Source organism: Gekko japonicus, unplaced genomic scaffold (assembly GCF_001447785.1).
Source record: "Gekko japonicus isolate JY-2015 unplaced genomic scaffold, Gekko_japonicus_V1.1 scaffold1148, whole genome shotgun sequence".
Lineage (NCBI taxonomy): Eukaryota > Metazoa > Chordata > Lepidosauria > Squamata > Gekkonidae > Gekko > Gekko japonicus.
The window spans coordinates 143,468-157,824 of record NW_015177047.1 but is presented as its reverse complement, the minus strand read 5'-3'; the positions used below and the strand labels follow the sequence as shown (position 1 = coordinate 157,824).

General features: G+C 45.7%; 1 protein-coding gene across 1 annotated transcript in view; it reads left to right on the top strand.

The window, feature by feature from the left end:
• The first annotated feature begins 623 nt into the window (after positions 1 to 623).
• The window catches only part of LOC107124600 (hydrocephalus-inducing protein homolog), a 105,213-nt gene continuing 91,479 nt past the window's right edge, over positions 624 to 14,357 (top strand). The window contains exons 1-4 of the mRNA XM_015428090.1: positions 624 to 737; positions 3,345 to 3,470; positions 7,853 to 7,972; positions 13,451 to 13,585. Coding sequence (XP_015283576.1) covers positions 624 to 737; positions 3,345 to 3,470; positions 7,853 to 7,972; positions 13,451 to 13,585 — 495 coding nt within the window. The remainder of the gene's footprint in view (positions 738 to 3,344; positions 3,471 to 7,852; positions 7,973 to 13,450; positions 13,586 to 14,357) is intronic.

The window sequence follows — 14,357 nt, the reverse complement described above, 5'->3', positions numbered from 1 at the left end:
CAGTTAACTTATGAATTCTTTTGAATAAGAAGGTCTTCCTGGGCCAGCTGGGGAGTGGGTGGGCAGAATGTTGCCTACCACACCTCTTGAGGCTTGGCTGTCTATTCTAATTTAAATTACCAGCGGTGGCAGAAGGGTGTCCAGTCTGAAGAGAGATGTGAGCTTATAAAGTACCACACACAGAAGAGGATGATACCTGGGTGAAACAGAAGGAGGCTGGCTATGACTGTAAACTCACTGGCCTTGCCTTTCCAGAGATGAACACTTATTAGATCTTGAGGCTGCTTTTTTTTTAACAGCTTTTGCACAGGGTGTCAATTGATCTCCTTTCCAAGGAATGTACTTTGCAGTCTTTCTTAGCCCTTCGCCAGGTGATAATTAAGCACAGGAAGAACTGTGAATTTCAGGGAATTAAGGGCTGTTAAAAGACACCATGAGACAAATATTTCTTCTGAGCCTTCCTGACGGCATCCAGACCCAACCCAGACAAATCACATGCTTTGCCTGGCCTCAGGTTCCCATAATTTTGTCCTCTCCCCTTGACAACCCTACAAGAATTTTTTTCTTCCAGCTGTTTAAAATCTTCTCTTCTTATTCCAGAGGCTCCGCCAGATTAATCAAAGATGCAAACGGGCAGAATTCAGAAATCTTACAAGTTGCCTGAAGGATTTCAAAGCAAGGTCGTGGCACCTCGCAATCCAAAGCTGATTAAAGAGGAAAAGAAGAAAGATGCTCCAGTACGTTTCTTTGCTTCTTTGCGCTAAGCTCATTTGATTCCTCTTGGCCTGGTTATAGAAATAACCCTTGGTGCTACTTGTGAATGGTGTTAATGTGGGTTAGAAAGCAGAATACTATAATGCGCAGTGTACATTCCAGCTCACATAAGGTTTATGTTCTAAATATAGATGCGGGAAACCTAAACAGCTTAAAATTCACTTGCCCATCAGTGTAGTGATGGACAATAAATTCAGGATGGACAATAGGAAGTATTTCTTCACTCAACAAGTATTTGGCAGTGCAGTCCTAAGGAGAGCTATACCCTTCTCAATCCATTTAGGATTGCGCTGTAAATTGTGAAATTAACTAACAGTGGATGATGTTGAAGAGCACTAGAATAGGCAGACAGGGATTAGTTGGATTCATGATGATTAAAGGGGACCTTTGTATTCAAAGGCAGCAAACCTCTGAATCCCCAGTGCCTAGGAGGCAACATCAATAGAGGCCTTGGGCTAAATGCCCTGTTTGTTTGCCCTCCAGGGTAACATGTTGGATCTTGTGTGAAGCAGGTTGTTGGACTAGATGGACCACTGGTCTGATCCCACAGGGTGTCTTTTATGTTCTGATACAAATGTGATCCCATTATATGTAGATGGACAGTGAGAGGTATGGGAGGATGGTCTTGTTGGAGAGGCAGAGATACCATCTGCCTGGGATAAGGTTTTTGTGGCTGTCAAGTCTAAAAGATTTCTCCTGTCAGTATTGAAGAGGGGATCTTCAGCCTCTCTTTAGCCTACCTAGGAGAACCCTTGAATTTAATCTTTGGTATGCCTTTAGGTTTTTGATAGTTTTTAAATACAGCTGAGTGGGCCCATCGCTTCTAGAAGCCAATGCTACTTTGACTGGAGAACGGAGTCCTTTTAGGCAGTAAGCACATGCTAAGTGTGTCCTCAACACTAGTTAATCTCTGTGTACTTGGAATTTGGGGAAAAGGCTTATGGGGCTTGATGTTTTGGTAAATTTGCACAGCAACCCTTTAATTCTGGAGATGGAGCTCTGCAAATCCTTTGGCTTTAGCTGTGATTTGACAAGGATGCGAGCTGCTTTTCTCAGCGGAAGGATCCAAACTAGTGTGGCCCCCGGTGTGTGTGTGTGTGGGGGGGACTGGACTGTCTTCCCTCACGTAGGTAGGGTTGTCAGCTGTAGGTTGGAAAATACCTGGAGATTTTAGGGGGTGGAGCCTGAGGAGGGCAGGGTTTGGGGAGGGGAGGGACTTCAGTGGGGTATAATGTCATAGATTCCACATTCCGAAGCAGCTTTTTTCTCCAGGTGAACCGATCTCTTTTGCTTGGAGATCAGTTGTAATCTCAGATTCCAGCTACCACCTGGAGGTTGGCAACCCTACTCATAGGGCCATTACTAACATTTTTGGGGCCCGCAGCCAATAGTGAAGCAAGCAGAGTGTGCTTTTGCTAATAGGTGTAGGTGTAAAATGTGTGTCCCACTTTCCCTTCCTCTGCAAAAAAAGCTCCAAGCAGCAGATGGGCCCAAGACTTTCAGGGTGCAGCTCACCTGTTGGAAATTTGTGCATGTGCTTGTTTCCCCCCCTCCCTATTTTGCCTCCCACACACACACCAATACATTTCTAGAGGACCTACAGAACCTCCAGTTTCCCTGTAATGATGCTGGGGGATTTAATAATTTCCCCCCTAATTGCTTGTTCCTAGGGATGCCAGCCTTCAGGTGGGACCTGGGGATCCCCAAGAATTACAGCTTATTTCCAAACTACAGAGATCAGCACCCCTGGAGAAAATGGATGCTTTTGAGAGTGGATTCTGTGGCATTGTATCCCACTGGAGTCCTCTCCTCCCCAGACTCCTAAATCCTCAGAAGTTTCCCAACCTGGAGCTAGCAACCCTAGCCACCACCCCTGCCCGCCCATCCCCTGCCAGGGCCCAGGGGGGACCTGCCAACCCTACTTGTTCCTCTTGGTTAACATGTGATGGTGGAGTTGGGGAGGCATGGGGCTGGGTGAAGAGGTTATACAAACATCTGAAAAAAGCCACAAGCAAATGCCATTTCCAGTAATGTATGTTGAATGGAAGGGGCCGCAGTGGCTCAATGGTTAAGATGCTGAGCTGCAGACTGGAAGGTCGGTAGCTTGGCCGTTCAAGACCCTAGTACCGCGTGACAGAGTGAGCTCCCATCTCTGGTCCCAGCACCTGCCAACTTAGCAGTTCAAAAGTAAGAAACTGTAAGTAGATAAATAGGTACCACTTCGGTGGGAAGGTAACAGTGTTCCGTGCGCCTCGGCATCTAGTCATGCTGGCCATTTGACCACAGAAATGTCTTCAGACAGCGCTGGCTCTTCGACTTGGAAACAGAGATGAGCACTGCCCCCTAAAGTCGGATTTGACTGGCTTTCGAGCAAGGGAAACCTTTACTACCTTTTTATGTTGAATGGAATTCTCTGAATGATGTATCTGAATGTGAAATGTTCTAGCAGAGAAATTAGTGGTGGTTTGGATGTCTCATGGCAGCAGGGAGCACTTCCATGTGCTCTACCAGAGAAAGCCTTTCTCAGTGTAGGCGCTAGGCACTGATGTGGTCTTGATTCTGAATTGCAGCTGACTCCGTCTACCTTCCTGAAAGAGATGTCTCTCACGACAGAGCAGAAGCTTGCAAGCACTCATGAGATGCGCCTCCCTCGCATTGTCCAGCTTCTAGACATGAGCGAAACATCCCACCAAAAGGTAGCACTTCCTTCTTGCTTCTCTGCTACAGAGCTGAATAACAACAAAATAAGAGTTCTGATTCCAGGGGGTGGCCGTGTCGGTCTTTCGTACAGCACAATCAAAACCAGAAGCCTAGTAGCTCTTCGAAGATACCCAAAATTTATATCAGTATAAGCTTTTATTACTCATATCTCAAAGTTCATTTCTTTAGATACATGGAGCACATTTCATGCATCCGAGGAAGTGAGCTCCAAGTCACAGAAGTTTATCCTGGAATAATTTCTGTCAGTCTTTGAGATGCCGTCAGACTTCGGTTTAAACAAATGTTGCTTTCATTATATAGAAACCCGATCAGACACCACCGCTGTCCCTTTTCACAGTGGTGGTCTCACTGCTTTAAAAACCAGTGACAGAGTCTGGTGGAACATTACCTAGTGTGTGTAAACACTCTAGAACTGCATTCATCTGTTACAAAAGAGCCATGAAACACCCAGGCCTGCATGTTTCCTCCTCTGCTCCTGCATGACAAGGACATTGAAGATTTCCTGAGGTCTGTTGATGTTTCACCTGATTTAGAGATAAGCTGGGTTTTGCTCTCTAGCCTACAAAACAGTATTCTAAACCACAGCTTTGTCCATGATGTGCCACCAGTGGAGAATAGGGAGAGGAAGCAGACAAACCCAAGACATTCCAGGTTCAGTCTCACCTCTAGTGCAGCTTGGGCCTTTTGAGAGCCTGGACGTATGATCTAACACAAGTTCAAGGGTTGCCTCTCTACCCTTTTGGCCAGGGCTTCTCAGTTTTAAAAAAGCAAGTGTGAGATAGAGGTTAGAGCAAGGCTGTCAAACATGCGGCCCGGGGGCCGGATCAGGCCCCCGGAGAGCTTCCATCAGGCCCACAGTGGAGCTGGCCATCTCCTGCTTCCAGTTCTGCTGCTGCTGCTGCTGCTGCTGCATCACAGCTTGCTTCGCCAGACTCACTCAGCCATTTCATGTTTTAACCTGGGTCCTAGACTCAGAACTCTGAGCATGAGATTTCTGTGGTGAATGTCAATAAATCAAAAGTAGGTTTGCAGCTGACAGAGCTAATGTTTTGAGCATGTTTTTATTTTAAGTTTTAAAAAAATCTTTGTGTTTGTGTCCTTTATAAAGTTTATATCTCCGCTACCTGGCATTACAGTTTATGACACATATGGCACGGCCCAACAAAGTCTCATTTATGTCAGATCTAGCCCTCATAACAAATGCGTTCGATACCCCTAGGTTAGAGTGTTGGACAGGGATCTGGGGAACATATCCCTATTGGACTGTGGAAGTGCTTCGGATGACCTTGGGCCAGTCACTCTCTCTCAGCCCAACCTACCTCACAGAGTTGTTGTTGTTAGGGGTAAAATGGAGGAGAGGGGAACAGTGCTGTACACTTATTTAGGTCAAAATAAGGTATAGGTTCAGTAGCTATATAAGAGAAGAAGAAGAAGAGATTGGATTTATACCCTGCCCTTCACTACTCAAAGGTGTCTCAGAGCGGCTTACAAATTCCTTTCCCTTCCCCTCCCCACAACAGACACCCTGTGAGGTGGGTGGGGCTGAGAGAACTCTGACACAAACTGCTTTTTCAAGGACAGCTGTGCCAGAGCTTGTGACTGACCCAAGGTCACATCAGCAGGTGCAAGTGGAGGAGTGGGGAATCAAACCCGGTTCTCCCAGATTAGAGTCCGCACACTTAACCACTACACCAAACTGGCTCCAGTACAACCAGAAAGTCAACAAGAAGTGTTTTCCTGTCCCTGCACATCTATGCCAGGGAAAGGTTTGCCTGTGGAATTTCTGCCTCTCACGTGGGTAGTTTGACATTTGACAAAACGTGCTCTGCTGGCCAGAACATATCCCATTGTATGTTGGTTAATATTCAAGGTGACATAAGTCAGTTATTTATTCAGCATTAGTTCCTAAAGTGGTTCTAGTCACAATCTGTTGCAGCATGAAAATTCAGAAGCGGGACTCTTATGATTAGATGGGAATTCTTAGAACATGTCTGTTGAAAGTCCATATGGGAGACACGTGGGCTTTGTAACATGCAAATTGGCCTTTCGTCACATCAAACCAATATCACATCATATAATTCAAACAATAAATAGTATATCCTTCAACGACTGGCATTTCCAGTTCTGACCTTTTTTGTTTATCACCATCGATTCTTCTTTATTTTCTGTGTATATTTCTAGATCTAGACCTCTTGGCTTTGTATGCTGCAGATGATGTAGGAATCTGAAGCAGGCAAGGGGCATTGAGAGTTGTACATATCTACACCATACAGGAACTGTAGTTATCCAGTAGTTGAGACAGATCTGTACATATTAAACAATTAATAAAAAGCTTTTTGAGAAAAGAAGAAAGCTAAAACAATATTTTAAAACCTTGCCTTAAATAAATTTAACATTGTAAAAGAGAAGCTCTAAAAGACCTTTTCCATTGGTGAAAAGGGGAGGAGGAGGTTCCCCTTCCCCTACAAAAAAGGCTATGCTGCAGCTCATGGGACCTGCACGAACAAAAGCCATGTGGGGTGGATGCAGTAATAAAGAGGGGAATTAGCCCAAGACTGAGCAAGAAAATTGGCTGGATCCAAACCAAGGTATTCCACATTGGAGAAGAGTGGCTCTCCTGATGGCACATGGGTTTTGGCTCCTGTGTGAACACAGAGTGTTGGTCTGGACAGACCATTGGCTTCAATTATGTTCTTATGTTCTTAAGAGGAAGGAGGTGCCTAAAATCAACATGCTTAAAAATTTTAAATGAACCTTTCTTTTCCTTTTTATGCAGAAATATGTTTTTATTTATTTATTTATTTATTTGTTAGACTTTTACCCCGCCCTCCCGCCGAGGTGGCTCAGGGCGGCTTACAATGGTTAAAACCAGTATACAATTAATACCGATTGTCACATCTAAAACAATACAAAACAATACAATAAATACAACATTAAAATTAGAATGTGGCGGCCATCTCTCCTTATATATAATTGAATAGTGGGTGCCAAAGTTCTAAAATGCACTCCTTTAGTGTATGGACGCTTGTCTTCACCGCTCTACGGAATTGTTGAAGATCCCGCAGAGCTCGAATTTCATTTGGGAGCTGGTTCCATAGCGTCGGTGCAGCTAGGGAGAACGCCCTGGTTCTTGTTGCTGTTAACTTAGCATCCCTAGAGCCAGGGGGGACCAGGCGATTTTTTGTCTCGGATCTCAGTGCCCTCGGGGGAACATACGGGGAAAGGCGGTCCCTCAGGTAGACAGGCCCCAGACCATTAAGGGCTTTAAAGGTCTAAAACAGCACCTTGAAGCGTATCCGGAATGCTATTGGCAGCCAGTGAAGCGACCTCAGCACAGGTTGGATGTGTTCCCTCATGGGGAGACCCATCAACAACCTGGCCGAGGCATTCTGCACCAGCTGCAGCTTCCGGAGTTGCCCCAAGGGTAATTGCAGTAATTGCATTGCAGTAATCCAGCCTCGAGGTGACCATAGCATGGATCAGTAATGTCAGATCGTTGCGTTCGAGGAAGGGGACCAACTGCCTAATCAGCCGCAGGTGGTAAAAGGCTGCCTTGGCAGTGGCTGCTACCTGGGCCTCCATTGTCAGGGAAGCATCCAGGAGCACTCCCAAACTCCTGACCCTTGGAGCTGGCACCAATGGTGCCCCACTGAAGGCCGGAAGAGGGACCCCTAACCCCGTACCACTCCGATTCAGGCATAGGACCTCCGTCTTCATCGAATTCAGTTGCAGTTTTAGTTTTAGACATGCTTCTATCGGAAAAAGGGGGACTTTGTGTTCAGTGTTTAATCACACTTTTTATTTGCCTTTGCCTTCTTCTCTGAGGAATGTTTCCCCATAATTTCTCTGTCCTCCACTCCCCCCCCCCATTTATCTTGCTTCTGCATGTGACAAGTTCCTACTATTCAGAGATAGTGGTTGGTGGTGATGTGCTGTGATGTAATTTTGTCCTGGACATGAGTTATACATTGAGCAGAATTAATCCTCATGATGTTCTTTTTTGGAATTCTGGTGGAAACAGAATGTGTTCATGTGTGATTTTTGCTAATGTCCCCCATCCATGGCAGATGTCTGATTCCCCCCTCCACACACACACACACACACACACACACACACACACACACACACACTCAAGCTATGACTGTGGGTCCCCCTTTCCATAGGGGCAGGATTTCTGGCTGCAGCAGGAGTGGGGAGGTAGGGAAGTTCCATTTAGACCATATGCAACCCATTCATCTGTAACCCCAGCAGGGCCTGCAACTATATACTCTCCTAAGGATCCCTGTGTGCCCCCCCCAAAGATTTACTTGATCTGTTATTGCCCCTGGCACTCGCATACCCTCTTTTATCCCTTCAGTTCTCTTCAGTTGATCTGGACCAGACGCTGTTTCAGCCGTTCCCATCGGAAGTGATTTTCCAGAACTTCGCCCCTTGTGAAATCTATGAAGTGCCACTAATTCTGCGGAACAATGACAAGGTATGCCATGCTAACAATTTGGTGGTGGGACGGTAAGGAGAGAAAGTCGCACAGCAGAGCTGCCAAGTGTGCCTCAGATTGAGAAGCTCCACCCTGATCTCCCATCCATGCTGCCCCTCGACAGCCATAGTTATTATGCTTGTTCTCCTAGTCTGCTTTGTGGAGGTGCACAGTGGCGAGAGTGGGACTACTTGTTCATAGGACAATGATCAGCTGGTTGTGACCTAAAAGCAGCACAAATAGAGAGTTTTTGTTTTGCAAGCACATAATTGTGTCCTTTGAGGGGAGAAAATGCTGTTTTGTGTACATCTTTTTTTTTGTCTTTGAGGTTCTTTCCCTCTTTCCCCAACTCACAAGGGACCGGACCTTCCTTCTTCTGTGTTCCTTAGTTACTATCCCAAACTGCAACTCCTCGAGGACTGAGGCCAGCATAGTTCACCAGTTTGTTCTCACCAGTGTCACCTTCTGTTTGCAAGACCCAAAAGCTCAATGACTGTCAATAATTCCTTTTAAGACTGGGTTTTCAGAAGAGGCACTGTGCTGCCTGCTGCTTGTCTAGCTTCAGCAGTAGCGATCACATAGCACTCTGTGTTCCTTATGCCCTTTCCCCATCAGGTGATAGATTGCCTTCAACATTCAGAAATGACTTCCTTGCCCTGTAGCCACTGTCTCTGTGGTTCCCCTCAAGCCTATTAGCAGTGGCTTGGCACAGTTTCAGCTGTTACTTAAGGGAGCTGCTGGGCATTCAGTCCTCCTGTGCAGTTCCACCCAGACAGACAAACTAAGATTTTGCATATTTATTATGGGCTAATTGACAGTGGTGCCATGTCAATTTTTCCAGTGTTTCTCTCCGCTCTTCAGTGCAGGAGCTATTTGTTCAAGCTGCTTGGGCTATAATTATATTCTTGGGTGACACATTTCTGGGCTTGTTGAAAAAGGTGTCCATCTCCTCTGAACTCTCCTTCAGTGACTCTGTCCTGAAATTGTTTATGAAAGGGAACTAGTATGGTCCAGCCTACAGGGCTTGAGTGGATCCCTTGGATCCAGTCCTTGTATAGCCACAAACGTAGGCATCTTCCTGCCCTGAATCTCCATTCTCCCATATGTTTGTTGTTGTTGTTCAGTCGCACAGTCGAATCCGACTCTTTGTGACCCCATGGACCACATCACGCCAGGCCCTCTGTTCTTCCACCGTCCTCCAGTTTGCTTAATTTCATGTTCGTTCCATCAATAACACTGTCTAACCATCTCATCTTTTGCTGTCCCCTTCTTCTTTGACCTTCAATCTTTCCCAGCATCAGGGTCTTCTTCAGTGAGTTCTCCCTTCTCATTTGGTGGCCAAAGTATTTGAGCTTCAGCTTCAGTATCTGGCCTTCCAGGGAACAGGGTTGATTTCTTTTAGGATTGACTGATTTGATCTCCTTGCAGTCCAAGAAACTCTCAAGTTTCTTCTCCAGCACCATAATTCGAAATAATCTATTCTTCGGCACTTGGCCTTCCTTATGGTCCAACTTTCGCAGCCATACATTACTACTGGGAATACCATTGCTTTGACTGACAGGACTTTGGTTGGCAGGGTGATGTCTCTGCTTTTAATTATACTGTCTAGGTTTGCCATAGCTTTCCTCCCAAGGCACAGGTGTCTCTTAATTTCACGGCTGCAGTCACTGTCTGCAGTGATATTGGATCCCAGGAACGTGAAGTCTGTCACTGCTTCCCTGACTTCCCCTTCTATTTGCCAAGGAGTGATGGGGCCATATGCTATGATCTTAGTTTTTTTGATGTTGAGTTTCAAGCCAACTTTTGCGCTCTCCTCTTTTACCCTGAGCAAGAGGCTCTTTAGTTTCTCTTCACTTTCTGCAATTAAAGTGGTATCGTCTGCATATCTGAGGTTGTTGATCTTTTCCCCAGCAATCTTAATTCTGGCTTGTGATTCATTCAGGTCGGCATTTCGTATGATGCACTCTGCATATAAATTAAATAAGCAGAGTGACAATATACACCCTTGTTGTACTTCTTTTCCTATGCTAAACTGATCAGTTCTTCCATATCCGGTTCTAACTGTCACCTTCTTGACCCTTATACAGGTTTCTCAAGAGACATGTGAGGTGGTCTAGTACTCCCATCTCTTTAAGGACTTGCCACAGTTTGTTGTCATCCACACAATCAAAGGCTTTAGCATAGTCAATGAAGCAGAAGTCGATGTTTTTCTGGTACCATTTTGCTTTCTCCATAATCCAGCGAATGTTGGCAATTTGATCTTCGAAACCCAGCTTGTACTTCTGGCAGTTCTCTATCCACATGTTGCTGAAGCCTAGCTTGTAGGATCTTGAGCATGACTTCACTAGCATGTGAAATGAGTGCAATTGTGCGATAGTTTGAACATTCCCCTCTTTGGGATTGGAATGTAAACTGACCTTTTCAAATCCTGTGGCCACTGTTGTGTTTTCCAAATTTGCTGGCATATTGAGTGCAGCACTAACAGCATAATCTTTTAAGACTTTGAATAGCTCAGATGGGATACCATCACCTCCGCTAGCTTTGTTGTTAGTAATGCTTTCTAAGGCCCATTTGACTTCGTACTCCAGGATGTCTGGCTCGAGGTCAGTGATCACACCGTTGTGGTTGTCAGGGACATCGAGGTCCTTCTTGTATAGTTCTTCTGTGTATTCTTGCCATCTCTTCCTAATCTCTTTTGCTTTTGTTAGGTCCCTACCGTTTCTGTTCTTTGCACAGCTTTGCACGGAACATTCCCTTGATTTCTAATTTTCTTGAAGAGATCTCTAGTCCTTCCCATTCTATTGTTTTCCTGTATTACTTTGCATTGTTCATTCAGGAAGGCCTCCTTATTACTCCTTGCAGTTCTCTGGAAGTCTGCATTCAGTTGGGTAAATCTTTCCTTTTCACCTTTGCCTTTTGCTTTCCTTCTTTCCTCTGCTATTTGTAAAGCCTCATCAGACAGCCACTTTGCTTTCTTGCATTTCTTTTTCTTTGGGATGGTGCTTATTGCTGCCTCCTGTACAATGTCACGAACCTCCGTCCATAGTTATTCAGGCACTCTGTCTATCTAATCTAGTCCCTTAAACCTATTCTTCACCTCCACTGTATATTCATCAGGGATGTGATCTAGGTCAAACCTGAATGGCCTAGTGGTTTTCCCAACCTTCTTCAGTTTAAGCCTGAATTTTGCAATGAGTAGCTCATGATCTGAGCCACAGTCAGCTCCAGGTCTTGGTTTTACTGACTTGAAGACCGGAAGGCCTGGCGTGATCTGGTCCATGGGGTCGCGAAGAGTTGGACTCGACTGTGCGACTGAACAACAACAACAACAAATAGAGCTTTTCCATCTTTGACTGCAAATAATATAATCATTCTGATTTCGGTGTTGTCCAACTGGTGATGTCCATGTGCAGAGTCGCCTCTCAGGTTGTTGGAAGAGGGTGTTCGCTATGACCAGAGGGTGTTCGTTATGACCAGGTTGTTGGAAGAGGGTGTTCGCTATGACCACAAGATGCCAAACTTGTCCGTTATTCCGGTTACCTTTTGACTTCCTACTTTAGCATTCCAGTCCCCTATGATGATAAGGACATCTTTTTTTGGTGTTGGTTCTAGGTCTTCAAAGAACCGGTCCACTTCAGTTTCTTCTGCATCAGTGGTTGGGCATAGACTTGGATTACTGTGATGTTGAATGGTTTGCCTTGGATTCGGACAGAAATCATTCTGTCATTTTTGAGATTGTATCCCAGTACTGCCTTTTGCACTCTCTTGTTGACTATAAAGGCCACACCATTTTTTCTATGGGATTCTTGGCCACAGTACTACATATAATGGTCTTCTGAGTTAAATTCACCCATTCCCATCCACTTTAGTTCACTGATTCCCAAGATGTCGATGTTCAGTCTTGCCATCTCATTCTTGACCACATCCAACTTACCTTGATTCATGAATCTTACATTCCAGGTTCCTATGCAGTATTGTTCTTTGCCGCATCAGACATTCCTTTCACCATCAGACACATCCACAGCTGAGCATCCTTTTGGCTTTGGCCCAGCCGCTTCACTCTTTCTGGGGTTACTTGTACTTGCCCTCTGCTCTTCCCCAGTAGCATATTGGATACCTTCCAACCTGAGGGGCTCATCTTCTGGCATCATCTCTTTTAGCCTTTTGTTACTGTTCATGGGGTTTTCTTGGCAAAGGTACTGGAGTAGGCTGTAAGAGATGAGACCTACCCCATTCTGATTCTGGAAGGTCACAGTGGATTCTCTCAGTAAAATTCTTTCTTTAGGCATTTCTAAACCACAGCTCTCAGCAAATGGCTCCTGATTAAGAGAAAAACGTATTTCTTTGTTTATTCATTTAAATATATATATATATGTATATGCCCCCCCCCAACACACACACACATGGCCATGGTGGCTCAGATGTTGGGACGCTGAGCTGCAGACCGGAAGGTCAGTAGCTCGCAGTTCCTAGTAGCTCACAGTCCCATCTCTGGCCCCAGCTCCTGCCAACCTAGCAGTTTGAAAGCAAGAAATTGCAAGTAGATAAATTGGTTCTGCTTTGGTGGGAAGGTAACAGCGTTCCATGCACCTTGGCATTTAGTCATGTCAGCCACATGACCATGGGAAAAGTCTTTGGATAGCCCTGGCTCTTCAGCTTGGAAACGGAGATGAGCACCGCCCCCTAGAGTCAGATTCGATTGGCTTTCGAGCAAGGGAAACCTTTACCTTACACACACACACACACACACACACACACACACACAGAGAGACCATGTTTCCCTCACCAAGAAGAAGAAGAAGAGGAGGAGACTGGATTTATACCCTACCCTTCACTACCCAAAGGAGTCTCAGAGCGACTTACAAACTCTGTTCCCTTCCCCTCCCCACAACAGACATCCTCTGAGGTAGGTGGGGCTGAGAGAGCTCTGTCAGAAACTGCTCTTTTTCAAGTATCAGAACTACGGCTTGCCCAAGGTCATCCAGCCAGGTGCAAATGGAGGAGTGGGGAATCAAACCCGGTTCTCCCAGATTAGAGTCTGCGCACTTAACCACTACACCAAACTGGCTCTCAAGCTCTGTCTGCTTCTGGAATCTCACTGGCTGTGTTCATCACTGGGCATTGGCACACCAGGCAACAGGCCTCATTTGGCTAACAATTTGCCTGTTGGGGAACCTTACATGTAGACCATCAACACACTTAAGTTTGCCCAACAGGACAAGTGGCACCTCTGGAGGGTTTCTTCAGGTTGGGAAAAGGGCAATGGGGGGAAACGCTTCAGACCCGTCTCCTCATGTGTGCTGTTTTCCTGACCTGAAGTTTCAGCACTTCTTATGTGGTATTGTGGTTTGTATCTGAAGGGTTTTTATCAGGACATTTTAAAAAATATGCAAGGTTCTTTGAGGTTTAGCAGTGAGACAGGACATAAATTATGTAAATACATAACATTAATTTTCCTTGTGTCTCTGTTTTCTGTAGATCCCCAGGCTGGTGAAAGTCGTCCTGCAGAGTTCGCCCTACTTCCAAGTCATTAGCCCCAATAATGTGTGCAACAAAGTTGCGCCTGGCATGCCATCTACGTTCCGCATCCTCTTCACTCCAGAGGAGAACAAGGTAATGGTGTTGCCTCTTATATTGGAGAAACAGCAGTTGCTGTTTTAAGACTGTAGATACCATGCAAGATGGTGGGAGAACAGAGCCTCTTGAGGGCCAGCTCACATGTTACAAAGTCCTGTGTTGTGGACAGATTGTGTGCTGGCGGTTCCATGCGTGGAACTTCATTCCCAGGGGAAGGGAGACATGATTTGGACTGGGATCGCTTAAAGAGGGTTTAAGCCTTTGCTCATGCCATTTTCCAGTCCTGAAACAGACCTGAGAAGCATGCCTGCAGCCTGTCAGTACATGTAAGTTTCCTCCAGTGGGGGCAGTAGAGGTTCCCAAGGACCATTTCAGCTCAGGAAACTGTCCTGGTGGGAGAAGGCTTACGCTCCTTCTCCTTGTTCACTGCAGTCCTAACACAAATCAAGCCCACACATGGCTAGAAATTAAATTCTGACTGTGGAACTCCCAGAGCACTTCCGTTATACTGGACTCATGGGGTTACATGAGGAGTTTGCACCTTGTAAATTGGTCCTCAGTGTGAGACTGATGTGACTTTGTGGGTGGACTAGCAACCCCACTTGTGTGCTGTCCCATGGTCTCTTTGCCTTCTCTGTGAAATCCCTACTAAGAAATCTCAGCAAACCAGTTTTCTTTGTTCTCAAAGGCAGTTTACCCTCTTGTCAGGCTGCATGCGCAACTCTTTCCACCCCTGATCCTCTTTCCGCCTGACTTCCCCATGGCCTCCTCTCTTTCCCCTCATGCTCACTTTCCTCTTGGTTCCCTT